The 19,090-nt window shown below is 39.8% G+C and overlaps 1 protein-coding gene across 2 annotated transcripts in view; it reads left to right on the top strand.

Annotated features, from left to right (window-relative positions):
- The first annotated feature begins 33 nt into the window (after positions 1 to 33).
- The window catches only part of nnt (nicotinamide nucleotide transhydrogenase), a 36,522-nt gene continuing 17,465 nt past the window's right edge, over positions 34 to 19,090 (top strand). Inside the window, exons 1-12 of one of the 2 annotated variants that reach the window (XM_038733474.1) lie at positions 34 to 106; positions 2,391 to 2,607; positions 6,534 to 6,763; positions 7,121 to 7,338; positions 7,914 to 8,001; positions 8,163 to 8,251; positions 9,983 to 10,170; positions 10,520 to 10,653; positions 10,803 to 10,994; positions 12,512 to 12,665; positions 13,584 to 13,745; positions 18,026 to 18,136. In XM_038733474.1, the coding sequence (XP_038589402.1) occupies positions 2,454 to 2,607; positions 6,534 to 6,763; positions 7,121 to 7,338; positions 7,914 to 8,001; positions 8,163 to 8,251; positions 9,983 to 10,170; positions 10,520 to 10,653; positions 10,803 to 10,994; positions 12,512 to 12,665; positions 13,584 to 13,745; positions 18,026 to 18,136 (1,720 nt within the window). In that variant the 5' untranslated portion in view covers positions 34 to 106; positions 2,391 to 2,453. Of the gene's footprint in view, positions 107 to 2,390; positions 2,608 to 6,533; positions 6,764 to 7,120; positions 7,339 to 7,913; positions 8,002 to 8,162; positions 8,252 to 9,982; positions 10,171 to 10,519; positions 10,654 to 10,802; positions 10,995 to 12,511; positions 12,666 to 13,583; positions 13,746 to 18,025; positions 18,137 to 19,090 lie in introns of those variants that run through there. The other variant, XM_038733475.1, reaches the window with a different exon arrangement.

Raw genomic sequence — 19,090 nt, 5'->3', positions numbered from 1 at the left:
GATTTCCTCTGACGCATCCCATATGATCCAATAATATTTCTGCGCCGACGAGACAACTTCCGGGTTGACAGACCTGAGCAGCGCAGTGCCAGGACTATTAGCAAAGGTCAGTCGAGTTGTCTGCTGTTAACCTTTCTACTCTCACTTTTCACCGTGCATGTGTTTCGGTGTGCATTTCTGTGCGTGTGTGTGGGGCTTTTTGTGAAGTACGTCGCCTTCATGCACGAGCCAGATGTGTATTAGTTTCCAGCTAGCGCGCTAGCTAGCTCAGGTTAGCTCTCACCCCGGCTAGATTTTGCATTGAGTGGAGACAAAAACCGAGAAGTGCTTTTGTTGATGTCTGATTCACAGAGAAACACGGCACTGAGCACTGGCCTGCCAAAACAACAGTAATCCACCAGTTTTTACGCATTAACTTCTCTGGATGACACATTTGTGAGACAATGTTGTCGAGAGGAAACCATTGATTTAAACGTTGTTTTATTTGTGATTTTCAGAATCATTAAACGATGCCGCTAACCAGATAAGAGGTTTATGAGAGCCTTTGAAGTCCTGACTCGGGGTTTAACTAATCATAGACGGTATGGGTTTAATTTAGCACATACATGACAGAGCAACACTTGTCTGCAATACGATGCTGTCTCCATCCTTAAGTTAGGTTTTTATGAGCTAACGTTATATTGTTAGCAACATGTTAACCGTTTGTGTGATTCATATTTTAAGACCGCGACTCTTTTTGGTGACGTGGTAGCTTCAGTTTTTCTGACATGAAACAAGAGTCCTGAACACAACACACAGGCTGTGATTAGAGAGTGTCTGGTCTGCAATGGCGGAAAGAATACTCAGATACTTTACTTTACTAGTAAAAGTAACAATGTCACAGTGTAAATTACTTACTATTACTTAAGTAAAATAGATCTTGCTTAATTTAAAGTACATAAAAATTATCATCAAAATATGGTTAAGTACCAACAGTAAAAGTAGTCATTATGCAGGATTCATAATTTATTAGTTGATTTATATTTTGGAAAATAATCAGAAGCTACAAAGCAACTAGTAACTAATGTCAATTAAATGTAGTGGTGTAGAAGTACAATGTTGCATAAAATGGAAATTATTATACTGTGTGCTTTGAAATGCTTTGTACTTTAATCGTATGACTTTAGATGCAATGATATGTTGACTAATCTGCATAAAGGTTACCAAGTAGGTCACTTCTGCCACTAAGAGTCCATGAATGGCGTAACTGGGACACAGTTGATTAATATATTTTCAACTATGACCCTAAGATGGAATTTTTATTGTGTGGAAAATGCCCTCTAGGGCTGCAACTAACAATTATTCTCATTATCCCTTAACTGACAATGTATGCCTGGATTGGTTCCAGCCCATTGCGACCTTCCAATGGATAAGTGGGTATATGTAAAGAATGGATATTTTATTACAAATACTCGTTTTTTTAAGTTTTTGAAATCAGTCAGCAAATAGTGAAAGAAATGTATTCAATTTACAATGATATAAAAAAGAGAAAAGCAGCAGATTTTCATATTAGTGAAGCTGGAACCTGGCATTTTACTTAACAAATGACTTTACATTACATATTTAGCTGATGCTTTTATCCAAAGCAACTGACAATTGCTATTTGTGTCAGAGGTCGCGTGCCTCTGGAGCAAGTATCTTGCTCAGAGACACACTGGTGGATGTGTCATAGTGGGAAGTTGAACCCCGGTCTCTCCCACCAAAGGCATGTGTCTTATCCACTGCACCATCACCACCACCCTTGTATGACTTGTATGACTTAAATGATTTATCAAAATTAATGATACATTTTTGATTTTCGATTTACTAATTGATTAATTGACTCATCATTTTAGCGTTAGTTTCAGCATTTACTGCCTCAGAGTCAACCGGTGGGTTGCAGTTGATAGAAGTGACTGTGTTGTCCATGATTTTACTGATGTAAAGATGTGTCAATGAAACATATTTTTCTTTTCAAACTGATCCTTACAGAAAATTTGACAAAATAGTTTATGTTTATATGACAGCATAATACCTATTCATAATGTATTATGTTATGGATTTGGGTACACATGCGTGTAGTAAAATGTTGTCTCAATGAATGTGACATGTTGCATAAACGTAAGTGTGCCGTAAGTGTTTGCTTGATCTACAAGGGAGCAGGGAAGGACATATTTCTGTGGAACTTGTGGGCACAACGTATAGTACATACTTTTTCAAATGTGATAACGTGTGCAATTGATTTGAAAGCTGATAATGATGTGTAGAGATATTGACACTCTTACTTTCACTCTGTTTCACCACTTTTACTGTTCTTTACCCACAACCCCCCCCCCTGTCTGCTGGTGCCCTTCTCTCACGTCTCTTCCCAGGAGGGGTGCTGTCTGTCCCTGTTGAGCTCCTCCTGGTGTGTGAGTGTCGGGTGTGTGTGCACCATGGCGAGCCTCCTACGAGTTGTGGCAGCTAGCTGCTCGGCCCCTGTGTTCAGCGGGGTTTCATGTGTGAAGCTGCGGAGCGGCCATGCTGTCAAATCGTCATACCTTCGCTTTTTTAGGACCCATCAAGCTCTCGGGCGATGTGCCAGTCCAGGTAAGACACTTATGCACACTTAGTGATTTGGCATGGACATACGTAATAGAATAATTTACATAAAGCATCTAATCTACATTTGGTCCAAAAAATAATTTAACATTTTATTTACAAATGGTCAGTAAAGTAACATCATTACAAATTTCCATTTTTAAGGGATTAAACGTCCACTAGAGAGCAAAATAATGTTGCAATGAAGTGTGACCAATGTACTAATTTACAGTAAGTACCAAAGACATCACATGATCTTCCATTACAATTTGCCAAAAGGCTGATATCAACATGTGTCTTACATTTTTACAACACAAAGAAAGAATAAAGGTTGTGATAGTCAGTGTCCCGACAACATTTAAATATTTTCTATCCATCTTTAAACGTGAATATTTTAATAGTGTGTCAGGTGTTGGACATTTGATTTACTGACAGCATGCATGCATTGATTAGTAAGCTATAAGATAATGAGATTAGCAACAGCTTGAAGCTTGTAAAACTACCCTATATTAGTGATCAGTATGATAGATTGGAATCAATATTAAATGTTAGTTTTTGATTACTTACTTTGATTTATTTCTGATTTTCCCCTTGTTGGAACTTAAAATGTAAACACTCGCTGTTTTTTCTCATGTACTTGTGCAACATAGCAGGTGGCAACATAGTTACAATAACAAATCACAGAGGTTATGTTTTCAGCAAATTGGTACTACTCAGCATTAGAAGGAACAGACAAGGAGGCTATTTATACCATCGTCCTTTATCGGCCTTGGCAACAGGTGACCTCTCATTGTGATACAAATACGCTTTGGAGTAGCGAACTACCCATTCATTCATTTTGTCTTATTCCTTTTAAGGTCATTGTAATTGTTATGAAGAAGATACTCCCCTGTTTAGGGGGAAAATAGAGATAAATAAATCGAAACAGAAGACACCCTTTAACCCCATGCAGTAGCTTTTCCTTTAACTCTACTTAAAAGGTTTATTCTATAGGTCAGTGTTGCTACCGGTGTTTGCTTTCAGTCCCAAGGTCACATTTAGGATACTGCAGTGAGGCATAATTCCACATTTTCCATGCACACTCTGTCAGTATCAGCTGTTTGCATGTGTTTCATGTCTGAGTGTGCTGGGCTCATGGTTGTGCCAATGTCTCTCTGTATACGCAGGTGGGTGTTTGAGGGGTGCTTGTGACCTCTTTCATGACATTCCTGCAGTTCAGCTCGCTCCAGTAACAGCTGGCAGTGTCGATTCTGGACACTCGCGTATCGGCTTACAGTAGAGGAGAGGAACTTTGACCTCTATAGAGCCTATAGATGTACAGTAAAGACTCAGGCAGTGTGTTGTGAGACTGGATTCGTGAACTATGACATGCACAGAATTAATCTATGCTTTTTGAAGAGACCGTCATTGTCACCAACGTAGATCTGTCTGTTTCCACATTGTGTCAAAATGACACGTGATAAACATTTTTACCGGACATTTGAACCAAAAACAGGACACCACTCGTGTGTTAGTGGGGCTGTGTTGCTTCAGGTGTCGGTGAGACAAAGAAATACAATCCAGGAACTTGGGTTTGAGTCTTATATCCTGGAGTTTAAAGGCTTATCAGACATTTAAAAGCACTGCATACTGATTTATAATACTGTAAGAAAAGATTCTGGAAAGTTATCACCTGAGAATCATTTATGCCCTTGTGTGTCAACACAGTATGGTATCACTTTTGAAATGAATGAGCCGACTGTGGTTTTTCACAGTCTAAATATGGCCGTAAAGGTACATTGTGTCCTGCTGATTGGACACAACACTAATGACACTACTGACAATCACAATAAATAATATAATTATAATAGAAACATAAATTATTTTAAATCTATATATCTACCGAGGGGATGCAACTCCATTAAACTCAACACAGTTGAACCCCTTGTTCGTTCATCCATCCATCCATCCATCCATCTGCAACCGCTTATCCTGCATTCAGGGTCGTGGGCCCCTTGTTCATGTGGTAGGAATACACTGGATTAAACTCTATCTTGAGCCTTATGTTGCCATTGAGGAAACTTTTTTGGTGTATGCACCAGGCCAGCAATTGTCATTGGACTGAGAAGGTGCCATTTTTGGGTCCAGTATCTAGTTCTAAATATACATCCATGTTTGCATGCTAGCAGTCTTCTTCTGTGCCTTCCTTCACACATGTCATTTCATGGCAAGTTTTTTGGCACTTTAACAGCACCAACTATTGAATGTTGGAGCGAATTGTGTATTGTGTTGCCCACCTGTAAGTCCATGTTTAACCGGCATCCACTCACACTACACACCTTGATGAATAATGATACTAGTTGTCAAAAACTCCTCAGGGTGCTTTTTTAAGCTTCACAACAAATGAGCTTTTTTAAATTGCCATCTCATGATGTCAACATGTTAGTAATTATTGTAAATTTCCTGCCATTTCAAAAAGTGGGTGTTGCCAGTGATTTTTTTTTTTGACACCAGAAAAGAAGTGGGGCCTTAAAGTAATCTCGGGGTTTGCCTTTTGTTGCCATTTCTGTCTGTCAGACAGAAGGGCATGCTAGAGCAGAAGGCCCAGTAAGCCAGGGCTTTACTTTGTCTTGCAGGTGAGATTTATAGCTTATCATGTTATTATCTCTACGGTGAGATTCCCAACAGCTCTTAAAGTACAAATGTGTAGTGTCTAAACACAAACAATAATGCTTTAGGATTATGGTGGTGGTCAGGTGTATCTTCTGGTTTCTACTCAAATTGAACTTAATCTAAATTGCATTTATTTGCAAATATGTTGGCAGAAACAAATGGGGCATATGTTTCTGTCAAAACATGAGCGGACTCTTGCTTCATAGAAATAGAAATCAAACAGCTGGCAACCACTTTGTTGGCTGTCTTGTATTTTGAATCTTTTCATAAAAAAGTAGTTAGAGGTCATGTCACCACAGCCGGGTGAGTGGACAGGCAGCCTGTCAGATGCCCATGTGTTTATGTATGGATGAGGAGACTGAGGGAGGAAAAGCTTCAGTGGAATTTTCCATAGGAGCTGGCGCAACATGTGATTGGCATACTGCTTGGAAAAGAAAAAAGACTGAATAAACTGGCTGAACATAGTAATAGTTTAGAGTCCCTTTCATATTCTATTGTGTCTCTTTTTTGCTATTTATTTCATTGTGTTTCTATCGTTTTAATCTTCTCTTTACTAGTTTCATTCTTATTATAAGCTTCTCTTGTTCTCACACATGTTGAATCAGGTCTACTTTGAATAGACAACAAAGGAAAACTTCCTGCTTCCCTGTTGGTTGTTCTTTTTTTTTCACCAAGCTACTGTACCTGTAGAGCCAGGCGGTAATATCTTGATAACTACAGGATGGATTTCCATTTAATTTTGTTCAGAGATTAATGGTCCCCAAAGGATAATTTATGACTTTGATAACCCCCTGACTTTCTTTTTGTGACAACAGCAGGTCAAAGTTTTAATGTATCCAGTGGTTCATATCTACCAAAGTAAATTGGCACAGAGTTTGGTAGAGACATTCATGATTCCCAGACATTCACATTAGCCTCAGCTATACTTGGTGTTTAGTGTTTTATGTACTGATTCACTGAGCCTATAAAATGGCTGTACTAGTCTTTGTGTCGTTACAAGGCACTGACCTTGTCCCTCTGCCCAAACAAGCCATTACTCATACAGTTTATTTACCACATTCAAGATCGCTTCCTGAGGAGGCTCTCCTTGAAGCTGCAGTGGTGTGTTGTTGTGATCTTTATAATAAAACATTTTCTCAAATTATCTCCTGCATCTTAAATCATGAGCTCCAACTGGCATAAGAGAAAAGCTGCAAGAGTGTGATGATGAATGGTGATATATGACTTAATATAGCATGTCACTTATCACTGTTGCTCCTGTGTTTTTCTCTTCACCTTTGCAGGTATTCCATATAAACAATTGACAGTTGGCATACCCAAAGAAATTTTCCAGAGTGAACGTCGTGTGGCGCTTTCTCCCGCTGGTGTCCAGGCGCTCGTCAAACAGGGCTTCAATGTTGTCGTGGAGTCTGGAGCTGGCGAGCCATCCAAGTTCCATGATGAACAGTACACCCAAGCTGGAGCAACAATTAAAAACATTAAAGATGTCTTGGCATCTGATTTGGTGGTTAAGGTTGGTAGGATTGTGAGGGGTGGATGGCAAATGAATAGTGGATTGTTTACTAGTTCACCAAGGCCAGAGAGAGGGAGGAGGAGGTAAATAAGATGGTTAGATGAATCAAACAGCATTGCAAGTAGTCGGAAGCGCCAGATGTCCTTGTATCTGAAAGGCTGGTTAAGATATAAGATAAGGTAATGAGGAATAATGGAGGGACACTCTTTGTCTGTGTCTCGGACTCCTTCAATAGGCTGAAAACATTTAATATGAAATTCTGACCGTTTTCATTTATAGCCTTTAGTTGAATATTTAGCTTTCCTTCTCATGTTTCGCCCTGTCCTTGTCTTTTTCAACCAATTCCTCTGCTTCCAGGTCCGCGCTCCCATTTTTAACCCTGATTTGGGTGTCCATGAGGTGGAGATGATGAAGGACGCGGCTACTTTAATCAGCTTCATCTACCCAGCCCAGAACCCCGAGCTGATGGACATGCTTTCCCAGAAGAAGGCCACCGTCCTGGCTATGGACCAAGTGCCCCGAGTCACCATCGCCCAGGGTTATGATGCACTGAGCTCAATGGCAAACATTGCAGGGTATGTTTACGGTGCCTGGCATCTCATACTAAACCTCCCATGTTGAAAAGAAAACCTTCCATGTTCCATTTGAAGGCACATATAAATGCTAATATTTAGCAGGAGGAGGAAACAGAATGCATGAAATCACAGGCATACTGTACGTACAGTACATGTGTTTACTCTGTGTTGATATGCTGCTAATATACATTGCAATTTTTACTTTTTATACCTTGTTTTTAAATTTGTAATAAAACAATGCAGCCATACATTTAGCTTAAAATATTTACAACTTATACCTGTTGGCTAGTTTGTGCTCACAAAGTATTATCAGCAGTATTTAAAAAATAAATAAAATAAAACTGTGTTTTTCAGCTTTGTTTTAATTTTTACTACCTGTGTTCAAGAGGCAGGCATTCTACTAGGCATTGTCAGCCTAAACACAACTTGTAGATATCTTGCCCATGACCAGAAAAAGAGAGATACCGCACTTCCATGTATTTATTTGAATTTTTCCTAATGTCTTACTTGGATGTGTTTTAAACTTATATCCATATTGATGTATCTTTCCTGTGTTATTTTCCTCTTTGTCACAGGTACAAAGCAGTTGTGCTGGCAGCTAACAGCTTTGGTCGCTTTTTCACTGGACAAATCACAGCAGCTGGGAAAGTGCCACCAGCAAAGGTGTGTGTGTGTGTGTGTGTGTGTGTGTATCTGTGTGTGTTTTGCATTTCTATTATTGGTGGAAGTATTATTTTGAGTGCAAATGTGTCTATGACAGTTGTAACACGCTAAATCACAGTATTAGTCATCCCAAACGATTTAACGTATGTGTATTTGAATAGGTTCTGATCATTGGAGGTGGCGTGGCTGGGTTGGCAGCAGCTGGTACTGCCAGGGCAATGGGAGCCATTGTCAGAGGATTTGATACCAGGTTTGTTTTGACGTTAAACTGACTTTGATTGAAGATTGCATTTTAGCAGGCGTACATAATTATATGTGTTGTACATATGCATATATTCTTAGCTAATTCAAACTTAATTAAAGCCTTTGGACCCAAAAAAAACACTCTTTACAATAAAAGACACTCTTTCACCAGTTGAAAGCTATTAAACTCAAGCAGCAGCAGTAGAAAATGTTAATTTTGCTTTAGCAGTAACTGAAAGGATAACGTCTGTATTTTTCAACCTGGACCAACCATGTTTTTATGGCTGTGTGACTAATGGGTACAACAATTTTTTGTTCTGCAGTTAGCAGAAGCGAAACCAGGCTGCAACATAATCCTTCCGGGCAATTGGGCTCCATCAAAGTACGTCCACTGAAGTGCTTGTTTTTGCCACTGACAGATTGACAACATTATGGAAAGGATCCCTACAGAGAAAGACCTTTTTTAAAAACTTTTTTAAAGAGTACGATCCTTTTTGTTTAACCAGAAACAGCCACTATATTGCTCTGCCACCAGACTCCCTTGACAAGAGGTAAAATTACTGTTTTAAATGGCGTCTGGTTGCTTTGAACAGAGTAATATAACGCCTGTTTCTGGTTAAACAAAAAGATGAAAAAATTTTACTCCTTTTTAAAAAAAAAAAAAAGAAAAAAAAAGAAGAAAAAGTGGCAAAACAAGCACTTTAGTGGACGTACTTTGATGGTATACAGCCGCCCCCCAAGGATCACATTGCACCCTGGTTCTTCTTCTGCCAACTGCAGCATGCTCGCTCCATACTGGACCAAAAATGATTCTCCCCATTAGTCACTTGTCTGACATGTCTGACACAAAACATGGGAAAACAGGTTTAAAAAATAACAAAGTTACCCTTTATTACGGTGTAAAGAAAGTTAATTGTAAACAGAGATACATTACATACATGTATCGTTTCCTCAAAATCACTTGTGCGTGTGGCAGACTCAATCAATATTGCTATAGATATGGAGAGGTCATTTCTTAATGTAAATACAATTAGGGATGGTCCCGAATATTCAATTATTGGGTACACATTAGATTTTCAATTTGGGATTCGTATATTGATTTTTTTTTTTTTTCTTGCATGCCTGACTGCTCACAGCAGTGAACGTAACGTTCCAGTTCACATCAAAACCCACGCACAGTCATTGACCACCGCTCGTTATCTCTCCTGTCAGGTTTCTCCCTCACTCATGTCATTGCCAGAACTTTTTTGGGCATTCATATATTTGGCTTTAATCTATCAAATACATAGCTGTATCTCATGAAATTACAGCGTAACCCACCACCATGCGCACAGTGCCGTCAGAGCTTTGATTATTTGTTGTTAATTAATGTCGAAGCTTCGAAGCTCAAAAAATTATATTCGGGCATGCCCTAAATACAATAAATAAATAGCAGAAAATGCTGATTATAAATGGTATCAAAATGAGATTTGCCATCCATCCATCCATCCATCGTCAACCGCTTATCCTGCGTACAGGGTCACGGGGAAAATGGGATTTGATTTCATGAAAATCTTCACGTATAGTACCTTTCAGCTTCATGCACAGTTGTACCGTTGTTCTATGTATGCAGTTTTAAGGACAAACAGTGTCACTCCTGCATTACTAATCTAGGATAATGGAAAATTATAATATCACATGCAGCATGTGTTCTCATATTTTCTGCCTGACTAAGAAATCACCTCTCCTCCTCTCTCAGAGCTGCAGCTTTGGAGCAGTTTAAATCTTTGGGCGCAGAGCCGCTGGAGGTGGATTTCAAGGAGTCAGGAGAGGGTCAAGGAGGCTATGCCAAGGAAATGTCAAAGGAGTTCATAGAGGCAGAGATGAAGCTGTTTGCCAAACAATGTCAGGAGGTGGACATTGTCATCAGCACTGCTCTTATCCCTGGTATGCACAGAAGCAAAGACTCATACACAATGTAAACAAAGACTGTGTATGTTAAAAAGTGAAGGACACATTACAGAGGCACTGCCGTCAAACGAAAGGACATGTAAACAACTTCCCTCTGGTTATGGAATATCTGAATGTGAGACGCGTTTTCTGAGCAGTTAGTCAGAGAATTTAAAAATAAAATGGACAAGTCATGGAATATTAAAAAAATAGCTTTACCAGAACATATTTTACTGCAGCTTAACATTTGTTCCATTACTCCTCAGTAGCTGTAGTTAAAATGATTCAGTTCTTGGGTTAGTATGTGTAATGCCTTGGGGTCTGTGTTTCCATTGTGACATTGTAGGTAGACGGGCGCCCATCCTGATCACCAAACCAATGGTAGAGAGCATGAAAGATGGGTCTGTGGTGGTGGACTTGGCTGCCGAGGCTGGAGGAAACATTGAGACCACAGTGCCTGGAGAGCTGTCAGTATACAAGGTCAGTGCACATATTGTTCGCACATACTCACACCCATACCAAAAAATGTTTTCTTGGTTTGTGTTGATTGTCTTTTGACGGTGTCATCGGCCTTCTTTTCCAATTTAGTGTAACACCACAAAACGTTTCTGTTTTTTAATGTATTTTAGGGAGTGACCCATATTGGGTACACAGACCTTCCCAGCCGTTTGCCGACACAGTCCAGTACACTGTACTCAAACAACATCACTAAGTTGTTGCGGGCCGTCAGCCCCGACAAGGAGAACTTTTACCTCGACGTCAAGGAAGTGTTTGACTACGGGACCATGGACCACGTTGTCAGAGGATCTGTTGTCATGCAGGTATGATGTCTTATGTGGCCTACAGCTGAATAAACATACATGCGGGTGTAACGGCTGAGATTTCATACAGATGTGTCAACTGACACTGAGGGCTCAGCCCAGATAAAAACTGAGGATCCATGCTGTAGAAAATCATGCAGGTCCCCTACACAGTCACTAGATGTCACTCTAAGCACAAACAATGTCTTCTTAACTCTCTACTTTGAGCATCTTTACAGCAGAGTAATGTCTCCTTAGTACACATTAAACCTCATCAGCCATGTTTGAGTTTTAAGAGTAAAAAAAATGACATTGACCTAATAGTAATAATAAAGATACAACCACATGCTCAAAGATGGCTTTGATAACTCTATATAAAATGTCATTGTATTTTTCAGGGTCTCTGAGCTGCTTCTCACTGACTTTAGCTCTATTGGTGCAATTGTGTAGTCAACTGGAAAGTGGTTCTTGATAATTTCAGTCTAAAATACTTATAAAGAATTGTTAATGAGAGCACTATAGGTTGTCACAAATATATTGGTATAATTTTGTTGGCTAATAAGTGATAAGAAGGCATCTGATGCTGTTTGAGAAAGAACATCCAGCGGAAAACACGTTGCAATCCAGAGCATCTGCCAGCAGCTGTCAATTCTTTGTTGTGTTCTTTTAAGTACTTGTATTTGTGCGCACATTACATTTTCTCACTTTTCTGCATTGAAAAGGCTCCCCTCTTTTTTTCATAGTGCAGAAATTTAGATACAGCATAACACAAGTGCATTTTTCAACTGAAATGTCCTGCTCAGTACAGATGTTGGTCATACTTCTGCCAAACCAAATGTAAGAGATCCTCATCAGAATGTTTATTTTTATATTATGTGTTACTGTAAAAAAAGATTCTATAATTAAAAACTTAATTATAGAGGCAAAGCATCAAAACCGAGTGTGTGAGGCAGCGATGGTCCACCACACCTTCTGTAGATTTGCCTTTAATTCATAAATATCCATATTTTTTCAGTGAGGTCGAGTCATATCATTTATATCAGCTTTAGGTCATAGATCACTATTATATTTTAGGAAGATTGTTTTTGCTGCAATTAGTCTTAGTCAAGCTGAGGTCATTTTTTTGGGATGTTAGCTAGCAGTTCCACCCATATCGGATCACAGTAATGGGCTCACATCTAAATGATGCTGAAATGCAGATATTATGTACCTACTGATCATGAATTTGCTTACCTTGATCTTGACAGCACAGTCTAATGTTTCAAACATTTAGGAATGCAAGAGAGGTCTTTGTGCGCCATCAGGTAATGAGATCAGGGAAGAAAAGGAGAGATGAAATCAGCTCCTAATAAATGTCATTTGATATTGTTAATATAACTTACATTTGCCCTCATGCCCACCATCCTCTCTGTCTCATCTATAGAGCATAGATAATCAACATTAATATGACGATTAGGACAGATTTATTGAATTTTCTGTTTTTTACCCCCCCCCCCCCCCCTCTCCTTTTCACATCGTACCAACTCTGTCACCTCCAGAATGGAAAGAACCTGTTCCCTGCTCCTCAGCCTAACAATTTGCCCTCTGCAGCGCCTCCTAAACCCAAGTCTGTCCAGGAATTACAGAAGGAGAAGGCTTCCCAAATATCCCCCTTCAGGGCTACACTTACCACTGCTGGCTCATACACTGGAGGTTAGTCATTGTGGTTGAAACTGAATGTGCCATTACATTTTGATTTTCTGGTTAAATACAAAAATCAGGATGATGCTCTATCTGAGAAATGTGCTCATTTAAAGCTTTATTTTGTTAATTGCCAACCTTGGGTCTTAAGGGAGGTCGAGGTCTGCCGTAAGGTGAAGGGTAGGTTAATAACCAGCTTTTTAGGTCACTGCTGGAATGTGCACAGGAGGTGAGAAGTGACACACACAGACACCTTGTTAGGTGTCAGGAAGTGTGCATTGTAAAAACAGTGTCCCACTGAGTGTGTGTTTGAAGTAGCGCCGAAGTGAGTGGTTCCCACGGAGCCACAGAGCGCCCTGTAAGTGCGCCACATGCAGTTAATGTGGTTCACACATTGTTTAGGTGCTCGAGTGGTTTCCTACTTAACACCACCACACAGCTGATGATGTGCTCAACTGAGAACATGCTTTGTGCTGGTTACGTGCTTATTAACGCGGCTTGTGAGGTAGTCGGTTTAATAATTTTTGATTGACTGTCATGGACATAGATAACGTCTTTAGCTGCAACAGTTGCTTTGGAAAAGAAGGTTTGTTTGATGCTACCAGTTTAGAAAATGTAACCAGAGAAATCGCAATTTGACGATTGGATAAGTATAGCTGTCTGTTGAAGTAACAGGAAAAAAGGACAACGTGGGTGGTCAAGCGCCAACCACACCTTACAGTCAACCAAATGTCCTTAGAGTTGGGGAAATCTAGAAAACAAAATTAAGCTTTTTTTTAATCCGACTTTTCTTTTAAGTGAAATATTGAATAGTTTAATGTCTTCTCTTTGGCTATAATGCTCACAATTCATGTTCAATATTGGACAAAGACAATTTCTGGTCCTAAAAATACTTTATTTAAACAAATGATGTCTCTCTCTCTGTGCCAGGTGCTGCTGTCCTGCTGGGTCTGGGTCTGGCAGCTCCTAACGCCGCCTTCACGCAGATCGTCACCACCTTTGGACTGGCTGGCATTGTGGGATACCACACCGTGTGGGGAGTCACTCCTGCTCTGCACTCTCCCCTCATGTCTGTCACCAATGCTATCTCGGGTTAGTTGTCTTTACTGTGTTCAGCTTTTAAAACCTGTCTTTCAATTTGTGAAGTAATTTCTCAGTGATTGCATCAGTTTGAACCCTCAAGTTGAAGAGTTGAGGACATCTACATCTTTAGGTCACTGAACATTAAACCAGCACAACATGAAACATGGCGAACAAATATGGTACGGAACACCATCAAATTCTAACACATGGTATTAGTAGGAAATCAAAATAAACAATGTTAGAAAGCATAAAATAAAGACCTAGCTAGAGGATCAAACATGTAACATTTCAGTCCAGCAGGTCTGCAGTCCAAATAAAAAGATTGCCGTTATTGTCGGCGGCTGCTTAACACAGAGGGGTTAAGAGGTTAGAGAGGTAAGTGCATGTGTGTGTGTTGTCGTGGCTTTGATCGTGCTTAAGACCCACAGTGGGGTAGGAAGTAACACGCCGCCAGTGATCTTTGAGGGTCAGGGAAGTCCTTTGCTCATTTGCTCGTTTACTCATGCACACAGCCAGACACAAGAGCTCAGGTTGCAGAACCCAGCAGTGGAACACCATCTTACTTTGTCTGTGACTTATTTGTTGCCTTATTATACCTTCTTTTCAGTCATCTTGAAATTCAATATCTGTCAAATTCTAGCAATGCTTTTGTTTTGTTCACACTTTATAACGGCATCAGTCTACAGGGCAAAGGTTCATAAGATCATCACAGAGAACACAAATGAAAGAAATGAATAAGCTCCTTAAATTTTTTAGAAAGGGTACCTATTTTCTCTGCTCTGTTGTCTGCTTGCCCCCCATCTGTCCTCCTGTTCTCAACCTTTCCTCCCTGTCCAGGTATTTTTCCTTCATATTTGGAGTGGCCTTTATTACCTTTTTTATTCTTGCCACTGACTGCAGTTATGGAAACAGAATGGTCTCACAGACCAACAGAATTCTGCAGTTGTTGTGCCAGGCATCATAAAGAGAGAGACAGACACACACACACACACACACACACACACACACACAAAATATCATTCGCAGACATTAGGGAATAGTATTGGAATTTAGAGTATGAGTGAGGGACAGTTATATTATTCATTGGGAGGTTATAGTGTTACAACCAGGAGTGACTCTGGCTGGTGGGTCATCTTAAGTTCTTCAGACGCTGGTCTTATATCCATTGGCTTTATATGTGGTGTCTGATAAAAATGCTTTAATCTACTTGAGAGCACTGACACACTGTCACACTCTGCCTGTAGCCTGGTAGCTAATGTTTGTCACAGAGGCACACCTGCAGGACATTGGCCCACCCAGCATGTATATGTGCAGACTCTGACGCCTATTGGCTTTCTTTCTGGCTAATCTGTTCATTGTGGTGGCCAGTCTTGCCTTTGATCTCCTCCTTAATGGTATAACTGTACCTTTTTTTTGGGTCAGTGGGTGGGGTAGAGTCCAAGTAGCTTATTTCAATGATACATATTTTATCAACATTTAGGTCAAAAAAATGTATCGGTGGGACTCTGTATCCAATAAAGATATCCAATATTCAAGGACTGTGTTCGGGTTTGGAGTACACCCCTAGTAAGATTTTTTTTTTTTCTTTAGTCGGAACACATTTTGAGACCTTTTTAAGTCAGTTTAAACTACATTTTATTTAGCAAGAAGAGGCATTAAGAAATAATGATTTGGCAGTATATACAGATGGCTTAAAAATGTACACTTAAAGGCTTGATATATATTCTTTAAGCCAGCACCGTATTCAGTTATCAGAGGGGCATTGACTGCATGCTGAGGCCAAATACAAAAAGAACCTGAAAATCTTAATGTTACGGTAACGGTGTTATGAGGCAATTTACCGATTTGTACAGTGTTACTGATTCCATTGGTTTAGATACAGTTGCAATCAAAATTATTCAACCCCCACTGCAAATCAGGTTTATTGTCAAAATTTCCAGCCTTACAGCTGTTTGCAATGAATAAATCAAACAAAAGCAACTGAAATAACTCAACACAATGAACACTTCAAAATGTTTTCCCCAAATTAAACTGAAAATGCAACTCATAATGACTTCTCCAGTCTCAAAATTATTCAACCCCTTTAATAGAACATCTCAAATATGCAAAACAGGTTAGGCCTCAAGCACTCCTGATACAACTAACTAAGGGCTTTATTAGTTGCACCAGGTGTGCGTAAGCTAGAACACATGATATACCTGAACTGGCTAGGGGTTTGTTGAGTGTCACATTTGACTGCATGTTAGAAATATGGCTAAGTAAAAAGAATGGTGCAAAAGGTTAAGAGAAGAGGTCATCGACCTTCACAAACAAGGAACATGACACAAGAAGATAGTGAAGGCACTGAATGCTCAGTTGGAAGCATAGTTTGCAAGTTCAAAGTTACAGTGGTTACACTACCTGGACGGGGCAGAAAAAGGATGCTATCAACGGCTGCAACCAGATTTTTGAGAAGGCATGTTGTGAAAAGCTGCAAAAGACCTGCAGTACAACTTAGTGGCAACTTGCTCTGAGGTTTCAGTGAGCACAGTAAGGCGCATATTGAATGCAGATGGTTTCCATGCCAGTACTCCAAGACGCCCATACTGACTTAAAAGAAGAAGAAAAGATGGCTCCAGTATGCTTGAAATCATATAGACAAGCCACAGAAGTTTTGGGAAACAAAACTGGAACTTTTCGTCTCAATGGATCAGCTGTATGTCTTCACGTAAAAGAATGACGCATAGACTGATAAGAACACTCTGCCCACAGTTAAGCCTTGTGGTGACTCTGTGATGCTCTGGGGCTGCTTTGCATCCTCTGGCACTGGTAACCTGCAGCGTGTGAAAGGCAAGATGGATTCATTGAAGTTTAAGGAAATCCTAGGAGAAAATGTCATGTCATGTCATCTGTGAAGAAGCTGAAGCTTGGGAGTCATTGGACCTTCCAATATAACTGTATATAGGACAATGATCCCAAGGATACTTTAAATTCCACCAAGGCTTGCTTGCAGAAGAAGTTCTGGAAGATTTTACCGTGGCCACCTCACTCACCTGACTTGCAACTGTATATCTATGTATCCAGCTCACTGTCCAACACTCCAAGGCTTCAACATCAACACAGGGAAAGACCTACAAAGACTGAACACATTGAGAACAAAAATCAGCTAACGCTGACCAATGAACAGCTAATAGAAGCATTAAGATGCCTCAGAATAATTTTTAACAAGTGCAGCTAAAGATGTGTAAAGTAATTAAGATAAAGCTAATATTTTATTGGCTGGAACACAATATCGGGACAGGGGAGGCTGAAATAAGCAGAGCAAAACAGCTACTGAACATTGAGAGAAACATGTATTTGAAAGCATACAGAACAAGACTACAAATTGAATGTGAGCTCGGCTGTGTATTGGTACATATTCAATTACGAGTTTACCTTTCGGACATTGGCTTGCATCTGTGCCAATTCACACATCTGCGCAGCTAAGAGCAAAACATGCTCATCATGAGCCTATGGAGAAAATTGCTGATTTTATGGCATCCTGACAGACTTTCAGGCATTTGTGTGCTTTTTGAGAGCTTGTTGTTCCTGTGAATTCTCTTCTTTTTTTTTTTTAATATCACCATCACAATAACGTTGCATGTTTCCTGCTGTAGTCGTCTCATTTGTTACAGTGGAAAGTTTAAATTAACTAATTAGATGTTGTGAAATGATGTTTGGCAGTGTTTTTGAAACATGCTTTTTTTTTTTTTTTTTTTTGGAGTGATTATAAAGCTGACTTTGTTGGAGAAAACAGGAGGCTAGTGAGAGGAGGTCAAACTTCACATTTGCCTCATTTAGAAATCCAATCTAACACTATTGACTTCAAGCACTCACACGCACACATTACTCTCTACCTGCTAGTCAACCTAAATTGTACAAAAACACAATTCCGTGTGAATGCAGACTCCCAGGGTGCTGTGTGTTTCATCGTACTGCCTGTAAGTCATTACAGGGCTGATGTTATCAAGGTTTCCTGAGCCTCTTTTGGTAAACACACTCTCCTTCTCTTTCTCTCTCCTCCTTTTTTAAAATCTCAAAATCTTCCCACTTCTGTCTTTTTCCGATCTGGGTAGCAAACGGAGTATTCAGAATTTAAGATTAAACACAGATTAAACAATAGTAGTGTTAAGATGAACTTGTTTGTCACTAAATTTATGTTTTGTTGAGATTTTGCCTTTTTGTAACATCTTCGCCAACACCTTTAATATCCTGTATAATGAATTATGAAATTGGAGGGTAATGAATACTAAAATATCCCTGTTCTGCAGGTCTGACTGCTGTGGGTGGTCTGTCCCTGATGGGAGGTGGCTACACCCCAACAACTACTGCTGAGACACTTGCTCTGCTGGCTGCCTTCATCTCCTCTGTCAACATTGCTGGTGAGTCACCTGCACATAGACACCTCAGAGTTATCCCTGCCAGTTACAGCAACCTTTAGCCAATAAAATATCAACTTACACTGAAGATTGAAGTGTTTTATATTGATTGTACAATAACATGGCTTCAAAACCATGCAGCTGCCCTTTCTACCCACCGGATCAGACCAGAGTTGGTGGCTCTGGCTTGGACCACACACATTTATTCCTGCTATTACCCTTAATAATTCCCATTATAATGACAAAGTGTTCCTGGAGTCATTATAATACTCATCACTCTCTAATAGTCCTGGCAAACAGTGTGTTCCACTGGGGCCGAGCTGTGGATTTGTTTTAATTTCTTCTATTAGCTCACAGCTAGACACCAGGGGAGACTTTGATGCAAGCAAATGAATAATTAACTCGCATGATGGAGCAGTTTAGCTTGTTTGTTAAAATAAGTTTTATGTGTAAGAGATGCAGGACACCATTAGGTTTTAAGTTCAAGCAAGGCTGTGAATCCTGCCACAAATCTTGGGCCCTCTGGGATCTCTGACATTACTGTTCAAACCACCTATTTAATCTTTTTAGATTTCTCTTAACTTTACCCTTAACAAAAGCATGCTAAAATACCACATACCACTTTATAGAAATACCTAGTTTCTTACCCGTTGTTTAATTTCATTTTTTGATGTTCTTCATGGGTTCTGTTCCACACGCACATTTCTAAGTGGTTCACCACATTACCCATAAACCCCTGGGAACAGAAAATTCCATGGAATGGGACGAAACACAATAGTGAAATTTAGTTCCAATAAAACAAAAAAACAGACCCTGACATGTTTCGGCTTGTGTGTCTGTTTTGAGGAACAGGTCCCTGACCGTAGCTTCTTGTTCCCTTCGTCTCCACATGCTACATGGAAAACACCTGGGTCTGTTGAATATTTTGTGCTAAATATGTTCATGCTGCTTTCTATT

This window comes from Micropterus salmoides, unplaced genomic scaffold (genome assembly GCF_014851395.1).
Source record: "Micropterus salmoides isolate LMB-PRFRI ecotype aquatic unplaced genomic scaffold, ASM1485139v1 Ms_hic_scaffold_20, whole genome shotgun sequence".
Classification (NCBI taxonomy): Eukaryota; Metazoa; Chordata; class Actinopteri; order Centrarchiformes; family Centrarchidae; genus Micropterus; species Micropterus salmoides.
This window is presented reverse-complemented; position numbering and strand designations above follow the sequence as displayed.